Below are 19,425 nucleotides of genomic sequence, written 5' to 3' on the forward strand. Positions count from 1 at the left end.
CCATAGCTTGATGGCGAGGATGGCTTCAAGACCACGGTGGCGTGTGCTGGTGGGTGGCAAGCTAGGTGGAGCGCGTCGGATCGTCCGGGTTTGTGGGTTTGGTGGGTGGGAGAAATCCTAGTCGGCATGCCCGACACCGACGCGGTGACGCATGCGGGTGTCGCCCTACCTTCCTGAAGGGCGTTGGTTGTCCCTCTTCCCCAATCCCTTCCGCGTATCGGGGGAAACCCTAGGATTAGTCCGGGCAGAAGCGGTGTTGTCGTCGTTTTCCTTGTTGAAGGTGTTGCTTGATATGCGACGTTTCAGTGTGCTTGGAGTGTGGTGGAATTCTCCGGAGGGCGCAGCGGTTGCGAGTCGTCTTTGTTCTTGTCAAGCTGCCGGTGTTGGTATTCTTTTTTTTTCCTCTTTCTCTTGTGTTCTTTTGGGCTTTAGTTGTGCTGCGGCTCCAGCGTATTTGTTGTATCGGTCGGTTGGTATATTAATATAGCTGAGCGAAAGCATATTTCGAGGAAGCCCGCCACTGCGGCTGTGCGGCAGGCTCGGCCGACGATACCACCGACTCGGCCAGCACCCCCCGCTGCGACCAACGACATCGACGCCTTCGTTACCGCTGCTTTCACCACTTCCGTGGACACCATCTACGTCACCAAACTGGCCAGAGACGCTGATCCCGACGACAACCGCGATGACAAGTCGCTCTTCCATCCCGGCCCTCGACTACAACTCCGATAACAGTTGTGACTTCTGCGATCGGCCTGTGGCTATGCTTGCCAGGAGGCCGGTGATCACACGCGCTAGCTTCTCGGGGAGGGCGATGGATGGATTTGACTTTTCGTGTCTGCTTATGAGCGGTGCGGATCGCCGTAGGTTGCTCCCTGTTTAATTTACCTTTAGCCCGCACAGGGGACTTGGTCTCAGCGTTAGAAAGATCGGTGTTCCAGATCTGAGCATCTGACCACTTCTCTTTTCTTGGAACATCCAGAGTGACCGTCTTGTTGGGCCTAGATCTCGTTGCAGCTTACTAGTACGATTGCAATGGCCAATGGCGACTCGTGGCTTGTCCGTCTTTCCTGTCCGGAATCAGATCACATCGGGCAAACTCGCATGATCCCTTTCTCACCTCCACTTGCATGCCCCTTCTTTTCCACAAAGTGTTTAAACCAAAAGCAACTGTACTTTCTTATATCGCTGTCGAAGTAGTGCCGAGCATATCCACAATGCAGCTATTGGGAGCAATTTTTTGGTTGCCAACTGGTCCTATCTCCCATCTGTTCTCGTTGTTGTCTTGTTCACGCATCACTGCGATTGTTTTGGGAAATTTCTTGAGTGGTGATTGTTCGGCTAATTTAGGACTGGTGCGTTTAATCCAGCACAGCGAACCCCTTACGCTATACAGCATTCGTTGGGTACGAGCTGTGAGCTGCGATCTCTGCAGCATATGGACGTTGATCAGGTATAAACCAAAAAAGACTCCTGAAAATGACATATTGTGCATCATTCAGTGATCGATCACCTGTGAGTGGATCGTCATAGAAACAATCAATAAATGGTCTAAGGCTCAGCTGACTGCCATTTCCCACATTAACCATGCGGCCCTCTTTAGGCCTTGTTTAGCACCAGAATTTTAGTGGAAATTAGTGAGAATCATTCTCACCAAATTTTAAATCTCCACTTACAGCTAAAGGTAGCAGTAAGCTTATCTTTTAGGTGGAAATAGTTTACAATCAAGTTCGAAAACATTAATAAAGCAAGCCTATTGTATCAAGTGTTCCTTTGACTTTTTTATTGGGCTCCTATTTGATTCATAGGAATTGTATAAGATTTACAGCATATGGGATTTTTTCCTACACTATTTGTTTGATCCTATAGAAAATAATTCTATATGAATCTTGTAGTGCAAATTCTATAGGAAATAAACATGAGGTCATACCTCATTAAAAATCTCTTTGGCACAATCAAACAGAACTCAACTTTCTATAGAAGGCAAGACATACTAATTCTACGATTTTTCCTATTCCTATGATTTTTCTATCCTATGAATCAAAGGATCCCTCGGCTATTTCTGAGTTAGCTGACACCAGCGGAACCAAAATCCACGCGCTAACCACACAATCTGTCTTTTTTCTGGTTCCGCTCGTTTCTTTCGCATCTATAATGGACGGACAGAGTGAGTTGTACGCATGTACTCCCTCTTCCCAAATTATGATGCCTATAGTTTTCAGCCAAAGTCAAACTTTTTATAACTTAAGCAACTATATATAAAAATATCAACATCTAAAATTTTAAATGTATATAATATGAAAATATTTTTCATGATGGTTCTAAAAATAGTAAGTTGGGATTATAAATGTTGACACTTCTTTCTATATAGTTGGTCAAACTTTAAAAAGTTTAAATTTACCCATATATTATAGGCATCCTATTTTGAAATAGAGGGAGTACCTCACGCACCCAAATGGCAAAAGTTTCTACATGCTCATACAAAGCGTGTTGAGCGGGCTTTCGACATTAAAATTGATAATTCCCATCTATATATATTTACACATCGTTTAATTTCAGCATCTTTCGAAGGGCAAACTCATCACTGCATGCAAAGTGTATGTACATATTTATAAGAGTCTGAGCATGCACAGTGTTTTGCAACAACAAAAAATCAATGTGCGAAGCTTCAAAGAAGTTAGAAACAGCCTTGCTAATTATCAACAAGAAAAATAGTTGCAACCCAACTCTAAAATCTCACCAACCACTACAAAATGCCAATGTTTATGATATCGTTAACTCGTAGCCGGTCGGCTGGGCTGGGATAAACAATTATCAGTTACTTGGCCGATCAATTGAATTTATTGGTAGACCATTAATCTGTAGAATACATAGGAGAATGCTAACATATTGCCATTATATACCTAGTTTTTTAGGTACAATTCCATACTGCAATGCTCAAAGAATTGTAATATACCAGAATAAACTACTATATGCATGTAAAAGGCACATACAAAAGGTAAAAACACATGTAATATACCAAAATATACCACTATATAGCCAGAAAATGAAATCTAGTTAACCGCCTAGGCCCTGTTAGTCGGTCTGATAGCCGATAAATCAGCTTGCTAGATCGATTAATCTCCTGGACTAGTTAACTCACTGAATAGGCCCTTATCATTTCAGTGACCCTGAAATTTGCACTTAATCTGAAATATCGACCGATATTTGGAACAGTTTAAAATATCCAGTTGTTACCCACTTGCAACAAGGTACAACTCATCTGTAGCTGCAAAATCTCTATTGCAACCCCATTTACCACCGGAGAAAATCTGAGTTACAACCCTATTTGTGAATGAAGAAAATCTCGCTACAACCACACTTGCAATTAGACAAGATTTCTGCTACAACCCCACTTGCAAGTAGACAAAATCTCATTTTTGCAATCCAAGTTGTAACTAGATAAAAACTCAATTACAATCGCCCGTGCAACTGGACAAAATCTCAGTTACAACCCCACTTGCAACTGAAGAAAATCTCATTACAAGGGAAGTTGCAAGTAGATAAAATCTCAGTTGCAACTAGATAAAATATCAGTTACAATACCACTTGCAAATGGACTATATCCCAGTTATAACCCCACCTGTAACTAGACAATATCTTAGTTATAACCTTACTTACGACTGAATACTATTTACAACTCCATTTGCAAGAGGAGATTTTTTTTTAATTGCAACCCCACTTTCGCCGACTAGAAAAAAATATCAGTTACAGAAACCCACTTGCATATGAAAAATATCTCAGTTGTTGCCAATTTATGACAGAAAAAAATACTTACATGGCAGAACTATTATAAACACATCCAAAAAAAATTATCAAAAAAAAAATATCAATAAAACAGAGTAGGCACCTAGACATGAAACTAGCCAAACTGCTACTCCCGATGAGCGGCAGTGTCACTGGTAGTGAAGAATGGTGACAGCGCGAGAATCCCGATGCCATCCAGGCACGTGCCGATCGATCTGCTTCGCTAATCTTAATCTCAATCTGTGTCCGAGGACTTGACATGACAGCCTATTCAATCTCCTGCCACTGCCACCGGGGGGATGTATGCCCACTCGAGTTAGTTTCGACGCGTCCTTTGTCACAAGTGCTGTGCATACGAGTCGCTTCATCGAGAAGCAGATTACACGCGACAGTGATTTACTTGTCTGAAAGCAACTGATAGCTTTGTGAGGGGCACAAGTCTGCAACGACGAAACTATGTCGAGGTTTGGTCAGAAAATTCATGGCCTGGAGTCATTTTGCCGATCGCATCTACTCCCTCCGTCCCAGTTCGCAAGGCAAAGTTTTCAAATATCTTGGCCCAAGGTGATCCTCATTGGCTCTAAATTTGCACGTTAAAACATGCAAAAACTTTGCTTTTCACACGCATTGTAGATGCTAGTGTGCGGTGGTTTCACATGCATTGAAGATCTAGATGCGTGGTGGGAGATGAAAAAAGGAGTGTTTGCATGCAAAAATGAATTAGTTTGCTCCCACATTAAATGCAAAATGTGCCTAGAAGGTGAGAAATTTTGGGACAAATATTTTTTGGAAATTTGAACCGGGACGGAGGGAGTATAGCATGCTGCATGCAGTCCCATTTTGCCGGGTTCCTGGGGGCAAACGACAGCAGAGTAGTAGCTGCACAGCTCAACAAACTGTGGCGCGGCGGGTCCCGGTCTGGTGCTCACATGGCGCGGCGGTGGACGGTCCCGCCGGATCTGGAATTTTGGCTGGAGGAGATGCTTCTCATCTGAGGCCCTCGTCCTCCAGAATTTGAAGATTCGGTGCCACGCCCCCTGCCTGGCGCCGCCGGCCGGTCAAAAGGAGAGCCGACCCAGGACGGAAACGGGGAAGGAGTGCCGCTGTTTCTTTCACTGGAGTATATGCCAGGGGCAAATATACGTGAATTTCTGGACCACTCGCCTGCATTTCAGCACCGACGACCAGTTATCGTGCTCTCTCCGTTTTACTCCAGAGTAGTAACGCCGACGACCCGTACGCGTAAAAATAAAACGGGGAAGGAGTACATGGCGATACGGAAGTACGGTAGCTTTGCGCGTACGGGTGAAGGCAACGTTCTCTGCATCATGCTCCGTTCATACATTGAATTCATGGCATTTGTTCGAAATAACGCGTCGCTATGTTTCCACTTTGCTCCTAAAAGAAAACAATGTGAGAGCGACTAATTCTTATTCGATTGATTAGTTGCACTTGCAACTTATGAATAATCAATCCAACGGTTAGTGACAATTTGCTTTGTCGCAACAACTTATGCCAAGCATGAATCACGAAACAATTTAACGGTATGACGCATTTTCTCAGCTGCAACTCATCTGCAATGCAATGCAAGTAGTAAAATCTCACTTGTAACCTCGTGTTCAAGTGAGAAAATCTAACCCATACTAGCTTGAATAGCTGCATGGAGTGGATGCGCTCATGAATATACGGGTAGTGTTTGATTGAAAAGAGCTCGATGGCGAAAAAAGCTCTCATCAATTTCTTCCTTGCGACCGCGAAATTGAGTAGAACTTAATATGCCTACTCTATATATATATGCTTAGAAAACCCCCGGTAATAATTAAAAAATGCTCATTTGGTAGCACTTCTTTCTTTCCTATATGCATGCCATAAAGTCATATTCCAGGTAACAAGAAAATAAAGGTAAGTACGTTCACTTCATTCAAATGAATAAGGTCTATAAATTTAGTCAATAGTCAAAATCCTCAAAGTTTGATCCATGTTATCGACATAAATATGAGCATTACGATACCAAATCAATATTCATAGATTTACCATAAATTATATTTCCATAACTTATTTATTTCCGTATGCTATAGTTGTCTATGTTTTGTTATTTATGCTTGGTTAAACTTTGTAGGCTTTACTAAAATTTCTTATTCATCGAAATATATGTGGCAATAAATAACGCGATTAGTTATGTGGAATTGCTCTTTTCTCTATGGTTGCATGCACCTTTCCCATAAATAAGCATCATCTTACGTGATCGTAAAAGCACGATCTTACGAGGTAAAAATCTTATCATTTTTCTCGATTAGTGTTAGGGCATGTAGAATCGAAGCTCTTGGGTAAACGCTTGCGCAACTAGGAAAAAAAATCTCGTAAAACATGTATGTTAGAGTCCCTCTCTATAAAGCACATCGCTAAGAGAGGTGCTAAAAATGATTTCGTACAGGCATCCGATGGTTTGCATCGAGGAAAAAAAAGGATGAGGGGCTCGACAGATAGATAGTCATCGACACACAATCCTCCATTCTGAAAATGTTGTCTTAACTTTATCTATATATGAACACGCTTTAATGTGGGAGTAATATTTCTAGGATCCGCAGGGATTTAGCCATATCTACCGGGATTAGCAGCCTAGCGTCTCCCCTAAGCACTTCCATTGTGGATGCCCTCAGTGGTCTTTTATAGATACAAAATGTATTTTATTATTTTGTATAGATACAAAATGCACTCGCCTAAGTACGAGGTACACCAGCTTTTCCACCTCTTTTCAATTCATTGCGAAATATGTTCTGGTAGATAGCTTTTAGTGACCCCGCTTTCCCTTGATTTTATCTTTCGAGCTCACTTTTCCTTAATTATGCACGGTTTTGGTAGCAGCGATGCATGTGTAATGATGCCTTCAGGACTACTCGTTCGGGTAGTAACACAGATTTTGCTATTGTCATCTTGTTTCTTTATTTGCAAAAATAATCGTCTTTCTTTGTATCGACAAATGGCATATTCGTTTATTTCTATTTCTATTTCCATATATATATAATGAACAAGAACACATAAAACAAAGCGATCCTCCTCTATCTATTGGATATCACCTTTTTAACATAGTCAATCCGTTCTGAAACACTCTGCATTCTAGACCTAAAATTTGTTTTGAAATACTCTACATTCTAGCTTTTAGTTAACAAGAATACGGAAAACGAAGTGGTTCTCCTTTATCTATTGGATATCACTATTTTCAACGTAGGCTGGATTGGTTGTTTACTAATTTAAATACTACTAATAAATGTGTTACTAATTTATCTGATTTTTTGTAGAATGTAGACTAAGACTACTCATAGTGGGAGTAACTTCACTAGTAACTAAGTGTCCAACTCAACAAATTTGCTTATATGGCAGTGAGTTAATGAGGAGAGAGGAGGATGGAGTAACATAGCTAGTTACTGTAACATCACACTTCTCAAGATATAATGAGTCTATGAGCTAAGTAATGAAGACATATATGATATTACTTTGATGTTACTAACCACTATGAAGGTAGTAACATAGAGTAGTAACATATGTTACTTCTCTATGTTACTTCCCACTATGACTAGTCTAAAAAGAACGGAGAGTAGCTTAAATTGGTTGTTTACTTATCTAAGTAGTACTAATAAATACAATACTCCCTCCGATTCATATTAATTGACTTCAATATGGATGTATCTAGACACATTTTAGTTCTAGATACATCCATATTAGAGTCAATTAATATGAACCGGAGGGAGTACTAATTTCTATGATTTTATATAGAATGTAGACTAAAACGGAACAAAAAGGAGTATTTAAGAAGAGAGCAAGTAGGTTTTAGTGACCCCACTTTTCCTTAATTATCCCCGGTTTTGACAGCAGAGATGTGTAATGATGCGTTCACAACCACTCGTTCGAGGACTGTACAGATTTTGCTAGTGTCATCGTGTGTGCCAAACTAATCGATGTTTCTTTGTACCAAGAAATGGCACGATTTACTTACATAATTTTCTTCTATACGAAGGAACGAGAAGCGCGTGACCAGACAAGATACGCGCACACGAGGTGCGACCGAGACAAAAACAGCAGCAATTCATTTGGAAGAATCTTCATCCTAAATCAACCCCGAGTACCAGATCAACACGAAACCGGAGGAGGCAAATTTATCCTACTAGGCTACTACTGCCCCGTTCCATTTCCCGGGTTGCCCCCGCGATTACTGGCTAATTGCATCACGCGGAAACCCTCCCCGTCACCATCCGCTCCGGCCCACGACGCACGCGACGCGGCCGCCCACACCGTTTCAGTTCCTCCGCCCGCCTCCGTCTTCCCCTCCCCCACGCCAGCCAGCCACCACCGATTTTCAAACCATTCCCTTCCCAAACCCCAACCAGAGTCCCCTTCCTCCTCGCATCCCCACTTCCCCACCCCAGATCTAGCCCAGCCCTAAACCCAAATGCGGCCATGACGACGCCGCGCCCCACCGCCCCGCGCCGGGCGGGGTCGGCCACCGCCGCTCCCCCGGCGGCCGGCGAGCCCTACAACATCCTCCCCATCCACGACCTCCTCGCCGAGCACCCGTCCCTGCGCTTCCCGGAGGTGCGCGCCGCGGCGGCGGCGCTCCGCGCGGTGGGGGGCCTGCGCCCGCCGCCCTACTCGCCCTGGCGCGCCGACCAGGACCTCATGGACTGGCTGGGCGCCTTCTTCGGCTTCCAGCGCGACAGCGTGCGCAACCAGCGCGAGCACCTCGTCCTCCTCCTCGCCAACGCGCAGATGCGGCTCTCCTCCGCCGACTTCTCCGACACGCTCGAGCCGCGCATCGCGCGGGCGCTCCGCAAGAAGCTCCTCCGCAACTACGCCTCCTGGTGCGGCTTCCTCGGCCGCCGCGCCAACGTCTTCGTCCCCGACGACGACCCGCGCGCCGACCTCCTCTACGCGGGGCTCCACCTCCTCGTCTGGGGCGAGGCCGCCAACCTGCGCTTCATGCCCGAGTGCCTCTGCTACGTCTACCACCACATGGCGCTCGAGCTGCACCGGATCCTCGAGGGCTTCATCGACACCGCCACCGGCCGCCCCGCCAACCCCGCCATCAACGGCGGCGAGCACGCCTTCCTCTCCCGCGTCGTAACCCCGATCTACACCGTAATCAGCGCCGAGGTCGCCTCAAGCCGCAACGGGACCGCGCCCCACGCGGCGTGGCGGAACTACGACGACATCAACGAGTACTTCTGGCGCCGGGACGTCTTCGACCGCCTCGGCTGGCCCGTGGAGCAGTCGCGCCAGTTCTTCCGCACGCCGCCCGACCGCACCCGCGTCCGCAAGACGGGCTTCGTCGAGGTGCGATCCTTCTGGAACATCTACCGCAGCTTCGACAGGCTCTGGGTCATGCTCCTGCTCTACCTGCAGGCCGCCGCCGTCGTCGCCTGGGACGACGCCAAGTGGCCCTGGCAGAGCTTCGACCGCAGGGCGCAGGTGCGCGTGCTCTCCGTCTTCATCACCTGGGCCGCGCTACGGTTCCTGCAGTCGCTGCTCGACATCGGCACGCAGTTCCGCCGCGCCTTCAGGGACGGACGCATGCTCGCCGTGCGCATGGTGCTCAAGGCCGTCGCCGCCGCCGTCTGGGTCCTCGTCTTCGCTGTCCTCTACAAGGGGATCTGGAACCAGAGGGACAGCGACCGCGGCTGGTCACAAGGAACAGACGCACGGATCATGAAGTTCCTGTACGCGGCCGCGGTGTTCCTGCTCCCTGAGGCCCTCGCCACATTGCTCTTCATCATCCCCTGGGTGCGCAATGCGTTGGAGAAGACCAACTGGAAGATTTGCTACGCGCTCACCTGGTGGTTCCAGAGCCGCAGCTTCGTTGGCCGCGGCCTCCGCGAGGGCACCTGGGACAATGTCAAGTACTCCATCTTCTGGGTGCTGCTGCTCGCCGTCAAATTCACCTTCAGCTATTTCCTCCAGATCAGGCCACTGGTAAAACCCACGAAGGAGATAGACAGCCTTGGCAAGGTTGCCTACGCTTGGCATGAGTTCTTTGGGCAGAGCAACCGGTTCGCTGTGTTTATACTGTGGCTACCAGTAGTCTTGATCTACCTCATGGATATCCAGATTTGGTATGCCATCTTCTCTTCTATGGCTGGAGCATTTGTGGGGCTGTTTGCGCACCTGGGGGAGATCCGAGACATGAAACAGCTCAGGCTCCGCTTCCAGTTCTTCGCGAGCGCCATGTCGTTCAACATCATGCCAGAGGAGCAGCATGTCAATGAGCGCACCTTCTTGCCCAGCCGCCTTCGCAATTTCTGGCAGCGGCTGCAGCTACGCTATGGGTTCAGCCGATCCTTCCGTAAGATTGAGTCCAATCAGGTTGAGGCACGGCGGTTCGCTCTTATTTGGAACGAGATTATATCCAAGTTCCGGGAGGAGGACATTGTGAGTGATCTCGAAGTCGAGCTTCTTGAGCTACCGCCTGAGCTGTGGAATGTGCGTGTGATCCGCTGGCCGTGCTTCTTGCTCTGTAACGAGCTGTCGCTTGCGCTTGGTCAGGCAAAGGAGGTTCCAGGACCTGATCGCAGGCTCTGGAGGAAGATCTGTAAGAATGACTACCGTCGCTGCGCTGTCATTGAGGTATATGATAGTACAAAATACCTGCTGCTAGAGATCATCAAGGAAAGGTCTGAGGAACATGGCATTGTGACACAGTTGTTTCGTGAGTTTGATGAGTCGATGCAGTTGGAGAAGCTCACTGTGGAGTATAAGATGTCTGTGATGCAACACGTCCATGCAAAGCTTGTAGCGCTACTAAGCCTACTTCTCAAACCCAACAAGGATATCACAAAGATTGTCAATGCTCTTCAGACCCTCTATGACGTCGTCATCCGTGACTTCCAGACTGAGAAAAGGAGCATGGAACAGCTGAGGAACGAAGGCCTCGCACAGGCAAGGCCCACCAGCCTTCTCTTTGTGGACACTGTTGTGCTGCCTGATGAGGAGAATGCTACCTTCTATAAGCAGGTGCGGCGCATGCACACCATCCTGACCTCAAGGGACTCTATGGTCAATGTTCCAAAGAACCTTGAAGCTCGGCGGAGGATCGCATTTTTCAGCAATTCGCTCTTCATGAACATACCACGAGCAACCCAGGTGGAGAAGATGATGGCCTTCAGTGTCTTGACACCGTATTATAATGAAGAGGTGTTGTACAACAAGGACCAGCTCTATAAGGAGAATGAAGATGGCATCTCAATCCTATACTATCTGAAACAGATTTACCCGGATGAGTGGGAGTTCTTCGTTGAGCGCATGAAGCGTGAAGGGATGTCTGATATTAAGGAGCTGTACAGTGAGAAGCACAGGCTAAGAGATCTTCGGCACTGGGTCTCATACAGGGGACAGACACTGTCACGTACTGTGAGGGGGATGATGTACTATTATGATGCTCTCAAGATGCTAACTTTTCTGGATTCCGCCTCTGAACATGACTTAAGAACTGGATCGAGGGAGCTTGCTAGAATGGGTTCCTCGAGAATAGGATCATCGAGACGAGACGGAGGTACTGGTGGGTCAGGCTATTATAGCAGGGCATCTTCGTCACGCACACTGAGCAGAGCAACCAGTGGTGTGAGCTCCTTGTTTAAAGGTAGTGAGTATGGAACTGTCCTTATGAAATACACTTATGTGGTTGCATGCCAAATTTATGGTCAGCAGAAAGCCAAAAATGACCCCCATGCTTACGAGATATTGGAGCTAATGAAGAATTATGAAGCACTTCGTGTTGCCTATGTTGACGAGAAGCACTCGAGTGGTGGTGAAACAGAGTACTTCTCTGTCCTTGTGAAATACGATCAGCAGCTGCAGCAAGAGGTCGAAATTTATCGGGTTAAGTTGCCTGGACCATTGAAGCTCGGTGAAGGCAAGCCAGAGAACCAGAATCATGCACTCATCTTCACAAGGGGTGATGCGGTTCAGACCATCGATATGAACCAAGATAATTACTTTGAAGAGGCTCTTAAGATGAGGAATCTTCTAGAAGAATTCAATCGCAAATATGGAATTCGCAAGCCCAAAATCCTTGGGGTTCGGGAACACGTGTTCACTGGCTCTGTGTCTTCTCTAGCTTGGTTTATGTCTGCCCAGGAAACAAGTTTTGTCACTCTGGGGCAGCGGGTTCTAGCTAATCCACTCAAGGTTAGAATGCATTATGGCCACCCAGATGTGTTTGATCGTCTTTGGTTCTTGGGCCGAGGGGTATTAGTAAAGCATCAAGAGTAATCAACATCAGTGAGGATATCTTTGCTGGATTCAATTGTACCCTCCGTGGGGGCAATGTTACGCACCATGAATATATCCAGGTTGGTAAAGGAAGAGATGTGGGGCTCAATCAGGTTTCTATGTTTGAAGCCAAGGTTGCTAGTGGCAATGGTGAGCAAACTCTGAGCCGTGATGTTTACAGACTGGGTCACAGACTGGACTTCTTTCGGATGCTCTCTTTCTTTTACACAACCATTGGATTTTATTTGAACACAATGATGGTTGTGCTAACTGTCTATGCATTTGTATGGGGACGATTTTATCTTGCCCTTAGTGGGCTCGAGGACTACATCAGCAAGAACACTAGCTCCACTAATAATGCAGCACTGGGAGCTGTCCTGAATCAGCAGTTTGTCATACAGCTGGGCTTGTTCACAGCATTGCCGATGATTATTGAAAATTCACTTGAGCATGGCTTCCTCAATGCTGTGTGGGATTTCTTAAAAATGCAATTGCAGTTTGCATCTGTTTTCTACACATTCTCTATGGGAACCAAGACACACTATTATGGGCGGACGATCCTTCATGGTGGTGCAAAATATCGGGCTACTGGTCGTGGATTTGTTGTGGAGCACAAGAAATTCGCCGAGAACTACAGGCTATATGCCCGTAGCCATTTTCTCAAAGCAATAGAGTTGGGTGTGATACTGGTCTTGTATGCATCTTATACCAGCAGCTCGGGGAGTACATTAGTGTACATCCTGCTGACACTTTCAAGTTGGTTTCTAGTTGGCTCGTGGATTCTTGCTCCCTTCATTTTCAATCCATCGGGTTTGGACTGGCTAAAGAATTTCAATGATTTTGAGGATTTCCTAACCTGGATTTGGTTCCAAGGTGGAATCTCAGTGAAGTCAGATCAAAGCTGGGAAAAGTGGTGGGAAGAGGAAACTGATCATCTTCGGACCTCTGGTCTCTGGGGAAGCATCTTGGAAATCATTATAGACCTCCGATATTTCTTCTTTCAGTATGCAATTGTTTATCGGCTTCACATTGCTGGTGGGAGTAGAAGCATCCTTGTCTATCTTCTGTCATGGACATGCATACTGCTGGCTTTTGTGGCTCTTATCACAGTTGCTTACTTCCGGGACAGATATTCAGCAAAGAAGCACATACGATATCGGTTTATCCAAGCTGTTATTGTTGGTGTCACTGTGACTGGTATTGTCTTGTTGATAGAGTTCACAAAGTTCGAGTTCATTGATGCCTTGACGAGTCTTTTGGCTTTTCTGCCAACTGGCTGGGGAATCATATCCATTGCTCTGGTGTTCAAGCCATACCTGAGGAGGTCTGAGACAGTTTGGAAAACAATAGTTACCGTGGCACGCCTTTATGATATAATGTTTGGGGTGATTGTTATGACACCTGTGGCTGTGCTGTCATGGTTGCCTGGACTCCAGGAAATGCAAACAAGGATCCTATTCAATGAAGCATTCAGCAGGGGACTTCATATTTCTCAAATGGTCACTGGCGCAAAAAAACAAGGAGTTTAAGGTATGTGTACGTCTCTTATGCCTTCTCTTTGATAATGACAAAAATGCCCTGAGAACTATGTTTTGGAGCAATATGTCTGACTCTGCACATGCTAGCTTAATGTCTAAAATTGCTTATAAAGACAAAGTCATGATTACTCTAGAACTGTCTAATCCATTTTGTTCTTTCAGCTCAAATCATGATTAGCTAACTTCACCTATTTTTCTTTCTTTCAGCTCAATCCATTTTCCATTTCTCAAGCTGACCTGCTTCATTATTCTGGGGGAGTGCAGCTCTTCTCCTTGATCCATGGTACGTGGATAGCACATTGTCAAATACTTTAGGCATAAGCTGTTCAAAGATACTAACATTAAGATTAATCTGCAGGTTCAGAGAGGCTTCTGGTTTTAGAGTAGACGATGCTAGTTTCTGTACAGGCGACCACCTTGATTCTTCGTAACTTGATGTAAGCATGCGATTTCCGTGGTGATGATGCGATCAAACTTAATGAGACAGTTATTGGGCCCATATTCATTGTTCAAGATTTTGTTAGTTTTGTAGTGAAACCAGAGCTGTACAAAATTTATCCTGAATGCACCTCTTCATGCCGAGATATCACCTGGTGCTGCCATTTTTGTTGTAAAGTTGGGAACGTTATCCCTCTTTTACCTGCACATACATCTTCGTTGTGAGGAGACTGATTTTGTACACCATTTGTCATCGGAAATGTCATTGGCCGTAGTCTTTGGGCAGCTGAATCCAAATCGCGTTATACTTCTGTGTCACATACCGGCCTATACCGGGCTTCTTTCAGCTTTATGCATGCTGTTCTGAATCTTGATCATATTCTTCAGCTCTTGTGTATCATCTGCTATTGTGCTATTGGTTGACTGCCTTTACACATGGACATGCTCTCGGCTAGGTTATGTGTAAGTCTGAGATGCATCATTTCTCTGCTTTGCCTCGGTCTGTGGGACACTGGAGAAAACGAGGCAACATCTTTCCGTCTTTTCTGAGAAATTCGAAACGGAGGCCAAATATGGAAACAAACGGTGGAATTTATGTTATGAACCTTGCCATTTTTTGTTTATCTTTTGTTTGTGCATCCCACTCCAGCCTAGCTCACATAAACTTTTGGGTTTTGGCCCTGCACAATCATATGCACTAGAAGCCCTAATTCTTCCCCTACTCCTTTCAATCCTCCTCATCATCCCGCCCTACCGAAATACTATACCTGATTATGGTTTCAAGAGTTCGAAACTTATGCACAATAGTGTACCTTGAATTTGTAGTCATCTTAGCAATTGAATTTGTTGGTTTGGTTGTGTTTTTCATTATCATTCGAGTTTTTTGAGCTCGAGTGAACATTCTCTCCGCATATATGTCCACAGCGTATTCGTTTCTGGCAGTATTCAGTTTTCGCTCTCGCCAAAAGAATATGAAAATAAATGTGGCAACACTCCGTTCAATTGGTTTCCTCTTCATTCTCATTCCTATGTGACACTATGGCCTGAATTGCAGCCCTCTCGTTTGAACTGCACCTTGATGATGAGACTCACTTGACTTAACTAATTCGGATTGGTTGGTGACATGAAATTAGACTTTTCCTTAATTGGGAGGTTGGTAGTTGGTAAACCATCAATTCATATCAAATTGAGAAGATAAGATTTTTCTCAGCACGTTTCTTCGCATGGCATTTTTAGGATACCTCAAAGAGAGCGACCCATTTCTAGGCGACCAAATACTATGGTTTAAGTCAGCGTTGAATTCAAAGTAAATGCGTCCAGTGACACGAACAAGGTCAGTTCGCGTGGAATTTCCATTACAGTTCTCACAAGTCAGTCAGCCTGGACCTGTGGAATTTCCATTACCGTTCTCATAAATAGCACCATCATAACAATTACACAGCTGACACAGGTCATGAAAAGAGTTCAAAAGAAGAGGCGGATCATCGAAAGGCAAAGAGTGAATCAATGGTCCAGAGCACAGCATTACTGTGCCCCAAACGGTGTTTGACTGTACTGGAGTGGCTTACAAGGACTCGGATTCTGCTTATTGCTTCCACACAAGTGGAACTTCTGTATTTTCCATCGCATTGTATAGCATGTAACAGCTGTGCCAGGTTGGTACAAACCAATGTTCCTTGATAATGAAGAGGATGGTACAACAAGTTACAATCAAGGCAAAGGTATTGCTGGCCGAGAATTCTGTAAAAATGTCTATATGGGACAGCTACCATAAATTAAGGTGTATTTCATGCCCAAATGACTGATGCGAAGAAACGGTGCACCAGACACGCATCTCCCTGTCGCCGAAGTTGGATCCACTAACTCTGGCCAGAGTGCTGGTTCTATTCCAAATCAGCCTGAGGAAGCACCCATCTAACAAGGATGTATGGCTATTTGAGCAGTCAGTCATCTCCAAATAAAGTGGAGAAGAGCAGGTCTTGCACAAAGGTCGCTCTGCTAGTGGCTTGTTTCCGCTTTTGTTCCCTTTCCTCGCTGGTGAGGGACGAGTCAATACTGCCATCATAAATAATGCTTTAAGTTTGCAGACCTCATAGGAAAGTAAAAATTGCTAAGAAAATAAAATATATTCAAAAGATTGCTTTGGAGGCACATTGCTTGAGCAAATATATAACTGAGAAGTGTAAATACACAATTATAGGACCTGAAATCATTTATTTCAAGTGGCCCAAATGCACTACCTGTAAACAACAAGCAAAAATTATGTGTTCCACATACTGTTAATTTGTTATCATTGTTACTACCCTATGTCTTACTCCCTCTGTTCCATATTAGTTGTCGTTGGTTTAGTACAAAGTTGTACCAAATCAACGACAACTATTATGGAATGGAGGGTTTTAACAATTTCTTTTTAGGGTAAAATCAATATAGTATTTGAAGAGAAAGGTTTGGCTATGTGAAGTTATCATGTCAAATTATTAGACTAAATCAGCAACAACTATTATGGAATGGAGGGAGTATTTAACAATTTCTTTTTAGGTTAAAATGAATATAGTAATTAAAGAGAAAGGTTTGGCTATGTGAAGTTATCATGTCAAATTATTAGACTCAGCTAAGAAACAGCTTACAAAATAAACAATTACTATTAGACTCAGCTAAGAAACAACTTAATCAAGCAATTCAAAATAAGATGCTTGCTCACAAAGGCAGTGAAATTTCTAATAGCACGAGGGAGATTATTTGCAGATGCATAGACGTGTAATCTGTTGGAATCAAAACTAGAATATTTGGAACACAATAGGATGCAGCTTTGATTCTGAGAATGTAAACTCTTTTGCCAGAAAAACTATGTAAATTCTGCAAGGGTAACAGATGTAAAATAATCCACAGAGGAATAAAACAAGTAGGACAATTGGCATGATACCAGGATAATTATATACCTTGATTCCCAGGGTTGAGGAGGCGCCTCCTTGAGCTTTGAAGTGCCATCTGGAACCGGAATTGGTGATTTTGATGGTTCCTCGGCATCTGATGTTGCAAACCCCAGCCCAAACGATGAAAGCAGCGGATCAGCATAAATATTCGTAGTCGTGGTCGCGGGGTTGCTTGACCTATGACTATGACCGCCTCCTAGAAGCGCCTGCAAATGAGCATCACGTAGATCTCGACTCAGTAAAGAAACTGCACGGCTCTCAGGAATAACGTATCTGCGCAACCGACTGCCATTCTGTAGATGCCAAGTAAGAACAAAAAAAGGGCATCAGAAGCCTTGCTACTTTGAAAGAAATTGTTTTTGTAGCCTAGTTATCCATGAGATGCTAGCATGTTCGTGCACAAGGAAAAGACGGAGGAAGAAACCTTGAACAAGTAACCATGTTGCATGGTGATATGATTTAGCATATCTCTTGTAACCTTTTCAGAGCAGATGGGGCAGGGCTGAAATAAGAATGGAAAAATAAATTAGGAGAAGATATAGAAACAATATGTTTGAACATTCTAACTGTACAACGAAACAACATAATGAGCTGAATTTGATATCGGACTTCATAATCAGTAGCTATTTTAGCTGCCAGGAATGTCACAGTTAATATCTGGAACATGAGATGGAAGTAACACTATCCTTATGATCAGTCTGGTAGCCTGTGCATTCACATGAACACAATGGATCAAATATAGCATCTGAATCCATTATGTCATTTCTTTTTTCCGCTGAACCAATGAAACGCATCCAAAAGGGTAAAAGGTGCTGCCACGAACTTTCAAATGTTCCGTCATGCAAATTCTAGATTCCTTTTGCCCCTGGCACAGGTAGCTAGTATTGCTCTCTTAGCTCATGGGAACACTAATAAGTGAGCTGGGCATAGCTCAAGTTATCATTGTCAATGTTCTTTTCGGAGTGGACACTAGTAAGCTGTTTGCACCAAGGGTAAGGTATGCTTTGGGTAGTAGTATGATTTACAACCAAACAGAATGGGAGCTAAATCGCAACGGAAACCTTCCGAGTTCAAGTATACTATGATTACAATCAAATGCAAAGGGAGCTACACCGCCTTGGAAACCTTTGGGTTCAAGTAGAACACACAAGAACTTTGAGATTATGGAAGTCGGATATGTTAGCAATTGGCCCTAAAGCTTATCCAAGCCGTGAAGCACATCTTGACATCTGATTGAAGCTAAAATCCTGAGGTTTGTTTTTTCCCCACAGGTAGGTAAAATCCCGAGTTCATCTGCTGTGATGCTTGCTCTCTTAGCTCATGGGAACACTAACAAGTGAAACTGGGCAAAGCTCAAGTAATCAATGTCAATATTCTTTTCAGAGTAGACACTAGTAATTCTTTTCAGAATGGGAGCTAAATCGCCACGGAAACCTACAAGCTCAAGCATCCGTATGACCATCTTGACATCTGAATGAAGCTAAAATCCAGAGGTTTGTTTTCTCCCCACAGGTAGGTAAACTCCCGAGTTCATCTGGTGGGTCGGTCAACCCTTGAAGCTAAGAACAAGATGCGGAAATTTTTTGCCCATCACATCGCACTATCAGGGATTATAGGGAAAGGAAGGGATTGACTTACCGCTGGGTGTGGCTCGTATGGGTGGTCTTCGTCGAGGTGTACGCATAGTGATCCGAGGTCGTAGTCCTCGTAGCAGTAGGGGCATGCGACCTCGGGCCATCTGGCGCTGGCCTCCTGGAGCTGCATCTCCATCTCCATGTCCATCTCCCCGTCGTCCTCCATGTCCATCTCCACTTCCTCCATCCCCATCCCGGACATATCTGCCATCCAATCGAACAAGAAACCAGAAATCAGTAACAAATAAACAAAGCAAGAAGAGCAGGGCGGCGAAGATGGATAGCAAGGGGTGAGCAAGAGAGAGATGGAGGACAGTGCGCACCGTCGATGTGGCCGAGCTGCGCGGCGTAGAAGCGCTTGGCGGCGGCGAGGCGCGAGATCCAGTGCTCCGAGTCCATGGCTACTCGAGAAAAAGAACCGCTCTTCCTCCCCTCTTGTCCCGGCGGACAGACTCGGTAGCCGCTTCCTCTGTCTGAGTCTTCGCCTCCTGAGCTACCTAGACCTCTGACCCCGTCTCCTCCCGGCGCTGGAGGCTGGACTCCGACAGAGGCGACCGGCGCCGAAGGTTTCCCCTCCTCTGGATCGTAGCGGCGATTTTCTTGTGCGGTTGGCGGGTCGCTTAGCTAGCCCAGCAGCGGTGTCTGTGCGGCTTACAGACGGTGGTGGATTTTGTGTGGGTTGACGGACGGCGAAGGAGAGGCGGGGGAGGGGGCGAAGAGGAAGCTTCTTATCGGGGGAGGAAAGGGCAGGAAATGGGTGAGAAATGCGGGCCTTTTCCTGCAGTGTACTATACTATACTGCCGGTCGCCGTCCCGGTCAGCTGCAGCGGCTGGCCC

At 45.4% G+C, this 19,425-nt stretch overlaps 1 protein-coding gene, 1 non-coding gene and 1 pseudogene across 3 annotated transcripts; 2 read left to right on the plus strand and 1 right to left on the minus strand.

Moving 5' to 3' along the window:
* Positions 1 to 8,445: 8,445 nt before the first annotated feature.
* On the plus strand, positions 8,446 to 14,312 carry LOC124668047 (annotated as a pseudogene).
* LOC124668786 lies at positions 11,183 to 11,262 on the plus strand. The gene has a single exon (XR_006991868.1). It is a non-coding gene; the product is annotated as a small nucleolar RNA J33 (small nucleolar RNA).
* Positions 14,313 to 15,585: 1,273 nt separating the features above from the next.
* On the minus strand, positions 15,586 to 19,017 carry LOC124660981 (protein DEHYDRATION-INDUCED 19 homolog 3-like). 2 transcript variants are annotated; one of them, XM_047198837.1, is made up of 5 exons: positions 18,912 to 19,017; positions 18,593 to 18,792; positions 17,379 to 17,456; positions 16,961 to 17,160; positions 15,586 to 16,076 (listed from the first exon to the last, which is right to left on the minus strand). In XM_047198837.1, exons 1-5 carry the CDS (start codon positions 18,985 to 18,987, stop codon positions 15,965 to 15,967), a joined length of 666 nt encoding a protein of 221 aa, XP_047054793.1. In that variant the 5' UTR covers positions 18,988 to 19,017; the 3' UTR covers positions 15,586 to 15,964. The 2 variants fall into 2 exon arrangements, with proteins under 2 accessions (XP_047054793.1, XP_047054792.1); XM_047198836.1 differs by having other exon boundaries at positions 16,961 to 17,247.
* Between the last annotated feature and the right edge of the window lie 408 nt (positions 19,018 to 19,425).

The sequence above is a fragment of the Lolium rigidum genome, chromosome 6 (assembly GCF_022539505.1).
Source record: "Lolium rigidum isolate FL_2022 chromosome 6, APGP_CSIRO_Lrig_0.1, whole genome shotgun sequence".
Lineage (NCBI taxonomy): Eukaryota > Viridiplantae > Streptophyta > Magnoliopsida > Poales > Poaceae > Lolium > Lolium rigidum.

Bases quoted from the DNA above. Each gene is read 5' to 3' on its own strand.
- LOC124660981 (XM_047198836.1), bottom strand. From the start codon at position 18,987: ATGGACTCGGAGCACTGGATCTCGCGCCTCGCCGCCGCCAAGCGCTTC. The intron at 18,793-18,911 runs GTGCGCACTGTC...ATTGGATGGCAG, and splicing joins GCAGCTCGGCCACATCGACG to ATATGTCCGGGATGGGGATG. The intron at 17,248-17,378 runs GTTTCTTCCTCC...TGGCATCTACAG, and splicing joins AACATGGTTACTTGTTCAAG to AATGGCAGTCGGTTGCGCAG.